The sequence below is a fragment of the Callospermophilus lateralis genome, chromosome 10 (assembly GCF_048772815.1).
Source record: "Callospermophilus lateralis isolate mCalLat2 chromosome 10, mCalLat2.hap1, whole genome shotgun sequence".
In the NCBI taxonomy this organism is placed as follows: Eukaryota; Metazoa; Chordata; class Mammalia; order Rodentia; family Sciuridae; genus Callospermophilus; species Callospermophilus lateralis.
The window spans coordinates 78,373,751-78,384,099 of record NC_135314.1 but is presented as its reverse complement, the minus strand read 5'-3'; the positions used below and the strand labels follow the sequence as shown (position 1 = coordinate 78,384,099).

At 31.5% G+C, this 10,349-nt stretch overlaps 1 protein-coding gene across 1 annotated transcript; it reads left to right on the top strand.

The window, feature by feature from the left end:
- The first annotated feature begins 7,989 nt into the window (after window positions 1-7,989).
- Window positions 7,990-8,916, top strand: LOC143408529 (olfactory receptor 5K3-like). The gene has a single exon (XM_076868352.1). It carries the CDS (start codon window positions 7,990-7,992, stop codon window positions 8,914-8,916), a length of 927 nt encoding a protein of 308 aa, XP_076724467.1.
- The last annotated feature ends 1,433 nt before the right edge of the window (window positions 8,917-10,349 follow it).

Here is a 10,349-nt window from a genome sequence, read left to right as displayed (position 1 = left end):
TTTGAACAGTTGTTTAGGGTATACTCTTGGATTTCCATGTATTATTTAGCATCGTAATATCTCAACTTCGTTCTGTTATAATCAGACAAGCCTTGTTGGTATTATTTCTATCCTTTTATTTGTATTTAGTTTTGCTTTTACTAACATACAGTGTACACTGGAGAATATAAACTCTGATGTTGGCTGGAGTGTCCTATACATGTCTGTCTGGTCTATTTTATTATTAGTGTAGTTCAAATCTTTTATTTCCCTGCTGATCTTCTATCCATTAACAAAAGCAGAGTGGTAAAGTTTCTTTCTGCTGTCTTTGCTTTCAGCTTGTCATATATTTTGTTATTAGATGTATATTTATTACAATAATTGTATCATCCTGAAGGACTGAACTTCTATCATTTTGAAATGTTCTTTTCATCTCTATTGATTGTCTTTCTTTCAGAGTCAAATTGGTCTGTTACTAGTATAACATCTACAACTTATTTTTGGTTGCTGTTTGCATGATATATTGTTTTCTACCATTTTTCTCTCCATCTCTTTGTAATTTTTTGTTCTAAACAGTTCCTTTTATATCAAGGATATAACTGGATCATTTTTTGTCCAATCTGATAATTTGCCTTTTAATATGATTATTCTGTATATTCACAGTTAATGTTATTAATTTAGTTAAATTTTTTCCATTTTATTTTTTGTGTGTTTTTCATGCCTCATGTATTTTTATTCCTCTGTTTTTCCTTCACTGCTTTCATTTTTTATTTGGGGAGTATCTTCTAATGTTGCAGTAATGATTTTCTCTATTTAATTTGTGTGTCTGTGTGTATGCTTACCATATACTTCTTGACAGAATCAGCTTCAGATTTATGTTAGGCTTATATAGTTTGACTTCTTTATATAATATATAGGTTTAAATAGTGATATACAGAAGTGTTACTCTAATATAGCTCTAATTACTGTCCCACTTGTGTTTTTGTATTGTTATTAATACCAAATTCACACATTACAAGCATAAACATTATTATAATTTTTACTGTAGAACATGCCGTTATTTCCTTAATCCAGTATGTTCTTCCTCCTCTCCACCTCTTTTATAATATTATAGGCAAATATAGTACACAAAGATTTTATTTCTAAATTTGGTGTGTATAAAATTATATTGTTTACATATTTCCTTGTATACGTTCTGTATAAATCAGGTATGAGAGGAAAAAAGAAAATGTCCTTAAGTAGTATTATATAATTGCATAATTACTATTGCTAGTATTTTGAGTGTGTGTGTGTGTGAGTGTGTGTGTGTGTGTGTGTGTGTATGAAAAACCTTGAGAATACTTACTTTCAGTATTTCCTTTAAGATGTGTGTGCTGGGCACAAATTGTCTCAGCTTTTCCTTATGTGAAGGGATGGGTTGAATACGGTTTGCCCCTCTGAAATTCCTGTTGGAATATAATCCCCATTTATGGTTATAAAGTGGGCAGAAACTTTATCAGACTATAGCATTTGGTCCCTGATGAACATAGATGCAAAAATATTTAATTTAATATTAGCAAACAACTTCCAAAACACATGAAGACTATAGTACATGATGATCAATTGGATTTTATTTCAAGGACGTCAGGTTGGTTCAACACACACCAATCAATAAATATAATTCACCACATAAATAGAATTAAAGACAAGAATCACATGACCATCTCAACAGATGCAATAAGGCTTTAAAAATATCCAACACCCATTCATGTTAGAAATGCCAGGGAACCTAAGATAAAAGAAACATATCTCAACTTTGCAAAGGAACTTATTTACAACAAACACAAAGCCAACATCATAATCAACAAAGAAAATCTGAGAGCATTTGCTTTAAAATCAGAATAAGACTAACATGTCCACTCTCATCATTACTGTTTCATACAGTTCTTGAATCTCTTGCCAGAGCAATAAGGCAAGAAAGGGAAATTAAAATTATACAAATAGGAAAAAAAAAGTCAAATTTATCTCAGTTTGCTGATGACATGATTCTTTATCAAAGAAAACTGAAAATATCCCATCAAAAAATTCCAGACATAATTTTAAAATTCACCAAAGTAGAAGGATTCAAGATAAACAAACAACAATCAATAACTTTCCTCTTCTCTAATAATGAATCCATTGAGAAAGAAATCAGGAAAACTATACCATTCACAAAAACCTCAAAAAAGTCTTAGGATTAAAGAAATCAAGGTGAAAGAGATTTACAATGAAAACTAGAGAACGCCAAAAAAATAAATAAATAAATCAAAGATGGAATGATCTCCGATACTCTTGAATGGACAAAAGTAATATTGTCAAAATGACCAAAATACCCAAAGTGCTATATATATTTACTGCCACTCCCATCAAAATGTCTATGATATTCTTCAAAAACTAAGAAAAAAAAATATTCCTAGAAAAATAGGGCTAGTATCTTCAAATTGTGGTACAAATGCTGGTACAAACCTGCCCTGCAGCCAAGTTCTGCTGGATTTTGTAATTAAATAAAAGTTACTTGAACACAATACATTTTTTATTTTAGAGCTCCTTAAATTATATAAAGATTTTCATATGTGTGTGACTGTATTTCTGTAAGCATAACAATTAAAAATAAGTAGATATGTAGACTTTAAGTGGTATTTTTAAAAAAATCTAAACAGTCCTAAAGTTCATTTGAAAGAATAAAAGACCAAACAAAACTAGCCAAATCCACACTAAGCAAGAAGAGTAATGCTGAAGGCACCATAATGCCTGATTTCAAATTATACTACAGAGCTATAGTAACAAAAACAGCATGGTATTGATGTTAAAACAGACATAAAGATCAATGGAATAGAATTACAAGACACAGAGACAAATTCACAGAGATACAAGCATCTGATACTTGGCAAAGGTGCCAAAAACATGTGTTGCAGAAAAAAAATAGCCTTTTTAACCAACAGTCCTAGGAAAATTGAAAATCCAATTGGTGAAAACTCCAAACAGATCTTCCACCCAGAGCAAATTTCAACTCAAGTTCGATTAAAAACTTAAGAATTAGACAGACACTTTTCAACTACAAAAAAAAAAAAAAAAAAAATACTTTTTTGCCTTTTCAACTGCTGGAAGAAACATAAGTTTACGCTCCATTATGTAGGCCCAGGTACAGCCCCTTAGATATAGATGTTTCTTTGATATACTGACTTCATTTACTTTGGATATATATTCAATAGTGGGATTGCTGTATTATTTGACAGTGCTATCTTTCATTTTTTAGGAAAATCCATAAATAATGGGTTTATATAATAGTGCTACTAATTTACTTTCCTATCAATAGTACCTTAGAATTTCCTTTTCTCTGCATCCTCACCAGTACTTATTATCATTAGTCTTTTTCATAATGACCATTCTTATACAGGTAAGGTTATATTTCATTGTGGTTTTGGTTTGCATTACATAAATGGTTAGCCTTCTTGAAAAATTTTTCACATACCTGTTGGTCATGTATATATCTTATTTGGAAAACATCTACTTAGGTATATTTAGAACCATATTTAATTGCATTATTTTTATTGCTGTTGAATTATTGCTTTATGTGTTCTGTATATCAACCCCTTGTCAGATATACATATTGCAAATATTTTCTCCTGTTTTGTAGATTGTTCCTTCACTTTATTGTTCACTTCCTTTGTTGTGCTGAAGCTTTCTGGTTTGATGCAATCCCTTTTGCCTATTTTTACTATTTTTGCTTTTCGTTTCCTTGTTATTGGGTTCTTCTACAAAAACTCCAATTTTTCAAAGCATTCTCTGTGTATTTCTTCTAGTAGTTTCATAGGTTCATTAGATATTTATGTCTTCAATCAATATTTAGTTGATTCTTGGAAACACTGAGAGTCTGGTGATGATGTTTTATCTTCTGCATGATTTTTTTCTTCTCCATTTTAGCAGCTTATTTATTTAAATGAATGTCTTATCCTAATATGTATTCTTAGCATCCTTTTATAAATCTCTTAGCTACAGATGTATTGGTTTACTTCTAGGCTTACTGTTCTGCTCCATTGTTCCATATGTCTCTTTTTATGCTATTTGATAATTATGCTATTTGATAACAAATACTTTATAATATATCTTGAAGTCAGGTGTTATAAATTCATTCTGCTTTGTTTCTTTATGTTAAAATAGCTTTGGTTATTTAGCATATTTGTTTCTGTTTATTGTTGTTGTTGTTGTTTGTTTTTTTGTTTGTGTACCAGGGATTGAACCCAGGGGCACTTAACCACTGAGCCACATCCCTAACCCCCGGCATTTATTCTATTATATAAATTTTAGGATTATTTTCAAGTTCTGTGAATAAGGTTACTAACAATTTGTTGACAATTGATTGAATCTGTAGATTGCTTTGGCTAGTATGGATATTTTTGACAATATTAATTCTTCTGGTCCATGGACAATTTTTGTCTCTACTTCAATTTCTTTCATCAATTCTTCATAATTTTCATTGCAGAGATTCTTGACATCTTTGGGTTCATTTATATCAAGATATTTTATTTTATTTTATAGCTATTATAAATAAGATTGCTTTCTTGAATTGTATTTGAGATAATTTGCTATGGGCATTTAGAAATGCTATTTCCTTGAAATTTATGTGTAGATTTTTACTTGGTAATATGGAGACATTTCTGGGATATAGAGAAATTTAGAGCACTTTTCAATAAGGTTTCACTTTTCTGAAGGAAAATAAACATTCTGGAAAGATGTAGATTATACTATTAATCATAGTTATTATTAGGTAGCCATCAAAGTTACATATTTCATATGTTTTCATTTTCCTTTTATTCATTTATGCCTATGTGTCCTCTCTTTTTTCAGTTTTTATGTCAATGTGCATGAAAGTAAATTTTATAATAGAATTTTTTATCTTTGAAAAAAGCAAATACATAAAGAACTGGAAAATATTGCCATTCCTTTTTGTGTGTGTGTTCATGAAGCTACCTTCACTTACTACTGTTTTTATACCACTGTCTCACTGACATGTCCAGACAGAGTCAGGCTGGCTTGATTCAGCACTTGGTCCTTGAGTTTGAAAGTCAAGTTGAATCAATGGATTGGATAGAGGCTTGCTCATTTATTAAAAGAGGCGCTGGACTGTTACTCCTAAACATCTTGGATTTGACATGACTGCTTAAGCAATCCCACTTCACCCTCTCTGGAAGTGCTTTGATCCAGGTGCACTCCAAGATTTCCTTGTAGGCACAATAAGGTAACTTCTGACCAGCTATTGACCCCAGTGCCCACATTAACATGGGATTGACATGTAGGCGAAGCCCCACTAAATAGGATAGCCACTGTGACACTTCTGAAATTTGACTAAGGTCAAAAAGTCCACCACCTGACATGAAGGAGGAGTTGACCACCTGATTGGCAAAGAGTACAAAATACAGTCCCTAGTTCTCCTAACATCAAACAGTAATAAATTTGGGGACTTAGCATTGTCTCCTTTATTGTTCTCTGCTTGGAAACAGCCCACACTCTCTATTGAGAGTGTTCTCTGCTTATGCCTCACTTTGTTTTTACCTTATTTTCACCTATAATAAAGTTCTCTCGCATTGCTTTTTGTGACTGAGTTTAAATTTTCTTTCATTATAACACATGAACCAAGGTTTGGAGTTTCAGCTCCCCACTTTCCTGTGTCAAAAGAATTGTGAAGTTAGAATAATTCTGTACAAGTCAGCAAGATGCTCATCAGACAATACTTCAGTGAAGGGCCTTTACTTTCACCTCATTGTCTCACAAGACATCTTTAATTAATTTCAACTAGTTTATTTGTTTTTAGGACTTATTATCTCCAGGGAATAACATGATTTCAGTGCAGGGTGATCCCTTTAGGATATGATGGAAAACTTTAAGTGGGCAGTGTAAGAGACATGATTATTAGAGTTGATCTCTAAATATTCTCTGAAACTTTTATTCTTCTGATCCCAAATGCTTTGGAGAGAAAGCTACATATGTATTCTAAATTCTGACAGCATTACCATAAAGGAAAGAAAGCATTTGAAAAGCTTATTCTCAGAGAAATCTAGGTGAGAGAACCATTTCAACATATTTTTATTCCTAATTTTTATGACCATAAATATTTACCTTTATGAATCACTTACCATTTTCATTTTTTTCTTACATTTTGATAGCATTCTCATCTTTCTGGCTCTTCTCAAAAATCACATGGTATGGCAAATAGGATGAGAAACAATTGTGTAAATCTACTAATTTTTCCTTATAAGAACAAATTTTAAAATATATAGGTAAGCTCATGAAAAAATTCAATTAAATATTTCAGCCTAGTACCTTGAAAATTATTTATAACAACTAATTATATAACTGGAATTTAATATTATAGGCAAAGAATTTTCTACCATCTTCCTTTTGGTGTTTTGATTATGGAAGTATAGATACATGACAGTGGAATTTATATGACATGATTTCTCAGTAGATAGGTCCCTATATATCATTAAATAATAAGAGGTAATAGCCTCTTAAAGCAAAATAAACTTTGAATTCAAAATTTCTATTTGCATTTAAAGTTTTTTTCTTTTTCTAAGTGTTTATATCCGAAATATAAAGATAACCTAAAAGATTTGTATCTATTATGTTAAACCTTACAGATTTTTATAAATTTTCTGAGATAACTGAAAAATAATAGAAAAGAGTCAATTTAGATGAAGTAAAGATATCTAAGTTTCTTATGATGCTGATGTTGAAATTTTTCCTTGTAGATAACAATGTACAGAGACAAAGAGGTTACTAAGGATTATTACTAGATAAACCAATTCACCCATAGGGCAAGTTAGGATTGGAATCTATTCTGCCTTTTTTCCATATATTTTACAGCTTCTTTCACAAAAGTATGGACTTTAAAAAAAATCTCAAAATGCTTGTAATATAGTTTGAAATTTTTTCAGATAGGTGCAATAAAATAAAGCAATGTACATTATACAGGAGAAATTGTTTTAGGTATAGAAGAGATGCTCTGAAATTCAGAATAGGAGATTGTTGTGTTCTGGAACATTCAGTTCAAACTTTATTAAAAAGCATTATATGTAACCTATACCCTACTAAAAAAAAAGAGAGAGAGAACGCCCTTAGATATTTGGGGGAAAAAATATCTGATATCTAATGGAAACCATGGAACAGAAAGGGTTATTATGTGTAAAAATGGGTGACACCAGGAAAGGGAAGGTAATAGCGTGGAGTGTTATTGCTTTCATGTTCCAAAGTAACTCACTTTAAGGATGAATAGTCATCTCCATCATCTTTAGTGATAGTTCTGCAATCTCTAAGGTATAAATTTAACATGTCTGAAATATGAATTTTTTTAAATGTTTAATCCTATAAACATGCTTCTTGTAATAAAAAATGCACATTTATAGGTAAATTATCTTAAATTTATTTTAGAGGATCTCAAACACTGACACTATAAATACCTAGGTACAATTATCTAATTATTATACCCATATTTTATATTATAATTTCATGAATGAATACTTTAAGTATCACACAAGGCATTATCAAAATTGCTTTGTGATCCGGAAACAGCAGCACACACCTGTAATCCCCGCAACTCAGGAGACTGAGGCAGGAGATTGTGTATGTAAGCCAGCCTCAGCAATTTAGCAAGGCCCTAATCAACTCAGCAAGACCCTGACTCTAATAAAATATATTTTAAAAAATGGGTTGGGGATGTTGCTCAGTGGTTAAATGCCCCTGAGTTCAATCCCTGGTACCAAAAAAAAAGGAGTCTTTGTGAATGTTAAAAGTTGTTCCATGAGGTCATATTTGCTCACACTTTCACCAAATGAATGACTCCTAATAGTAATTGTAGTTGTAATCTTGAGAGTAAACAGGATACTGGAAGAATAAGCTCCTCCATTATGAAAGGAATAAAAATAGTTGAAAATTATATATTCTCAATTAGAACATTATATGCCCATAATTTTTCTCCCAACAGAAAAGCTAGAGATGACTAAGGATAATTACTCCTTAACAACAGATTTCATCCTCATGGGATTTACAGATAATCCAGACCTAAAGACCCTTCTGTTCATAGTGTTCTCTGCCATCTATCTGGTCACCATGGTGGGGAATCTAGGGTTGGTGGCCTTGATTTACATGGAGCGCCGTCTTCACACACCAATGTACATCTTCCTGGGCAACCTGGCTCTCATGGATTCCTGCTGTCCCTGTGCCATCTCTCCCAAGATGTTACAGAACTTCTTTTCTAAGGACAGAAGAATTTCTCTCTATGAATGTATAACACAATTCTATTTTTTCTGTTTTGCTGAAACTGTAGACTGCTTTCTTCTGGCAGCAATGGCTTATGACCGCTATGTGGCCATATGTAGACCACTGCAGTACCACACCCTGATGTCAAAGAAACTCTGCATTCAGATGACCACAGGAGCCTACATAGCTGGACACCTCCACCCTACAATTCATGTAGGACTTCTATTTAGGTTGGTTTTCTGTGGGTCTCATCAAATCAATCACTTTTTTTGTGATGTCCTTCCATTATACAGACTTTCTTGTGTCAATCCTTATATCAATGAATTGATGGTACTTATTTTGTCAGGGTTTATTCAAATCTTTACTATTACTGTAGTACTAATCTCTTATTTCTATATTCTTTTCACTATATTCACAATGAAATCCAAAAAAGGAAGAGGAAAAGCTCTATCTACTTGTGCATCCCACTTTCTCTCTGTGTCAATATTCTATGGTTCTCTGCTCTTCATGTATATTCGGCCAAATTCATTTAAAGAAGGCAATAACGATATACCCGTTGCTGTATTTTATACTCTAGTGATTCCTCTGTTAAACCCTTTTATTTATAGTCTAAGAAATAAGGAAGTAATAAATGTCATCAAAAGAATTGTGATAAAGAGATAACTTTGTACCATTCTGAAACAAATATTGTCCATCTCCCTTGGAAAATTGATTTTAACTTGATAATAACTTTTTCTTAATATACAGGTATTGAGAAAGTAGAAAACACCTGTTTCAGGAATAAAATAATAAATTCTGGCAACATGATGATATTGTTGTCAAATTAATGTAGAAAGTAGGACTGCTAAAGTGTACTTCAAAATATAAGGTACCTCATTCCATTAGATATAAACTAAAATGCTATTGCCTGAATGCCGATGTGAAATCTGTTCCAATTTTTGACAAATACAAAAATACTAGGGATAACAGTTGCCATGTATAGAAGATGCTACTATTTAATATTTTTTTTGCAAATTCCTTGAATTCCAAAATACAATCTTATAATTTAAGGCACATTTCCAGGTCTCAAATACTAATATTTGTTTATGCAACATCATCTCTGGAAAGCAAACTATATTTGAATTTGTTCTTCAAATTGATTTTAGGTCCTCCAGGAGAACATGTTTGAGTGTGTATGCAAAGATAATATCTTCTAATTAAGAATGTTTTCATTTTTAGTGTCAGTCATTTTTACTCTAAAATTAAAAGTACCTATATATGGTGAGTTGTCAATTTGTATTTTATAAAACACTATTCATAATGAAAATCATAAGATTTTTATTTTTCAAAGACTTTGCTTTATATAACCAATATATATGAGACTGTAACTAACCATATCAATTAATCAAATTTTTTCTTCCCAAATTTCAGTACTTCCTTCTTTGTGTGTATCAACCATGTCACTTCTGATTTTATATTACCAGTACTCAAACTGTGCCTGAAATATTTGAGTATTCAGCAAATATTTCTTTCAAAATATTTTTTGTGTACCTATGTTAGAATTAAATGTATTTAATTTTTTATAACTTTGAATGACAAATATGTTTTTAGTTTTTCTGTTTTGATTTCTAATCTGGAAAACATCAACAGATATTACCTACATTTGCAAAGTCTCTGAGGATATGAAATATGTTTCACAACCATAAAAGAATTCAGAGACCAAAAAGTTTAAGAATCTCTGAATTGGATGTATATTATACACATGGTATTTTAATGGTAATTTTCAGTTCTCAGAATTTTATTCTTTGATTTTCTTTCCCTTTTCTAATAGCACCATGGTTTTTATTGTTTATTTCAACAGCACCCATCACTAATCCTCACCACTAATCCACCACTGAGTTCCAGACATCTCTTGATGAAACACTATGTCACTTACTAGGGGCCATTGTGACAAAAGAGGTGATTTTTATGGAAGTTTCTGGGAAATGAGTTTCTTTTATTTAAAAGACATTCACACACACACACACACACACACACTGCAAAAAATTCATCTTGCTCTCTCTAAATGAATAGGTGTGAAGTTCGTTACAGCCTACTCTTATTTAGTCATCAAAAAG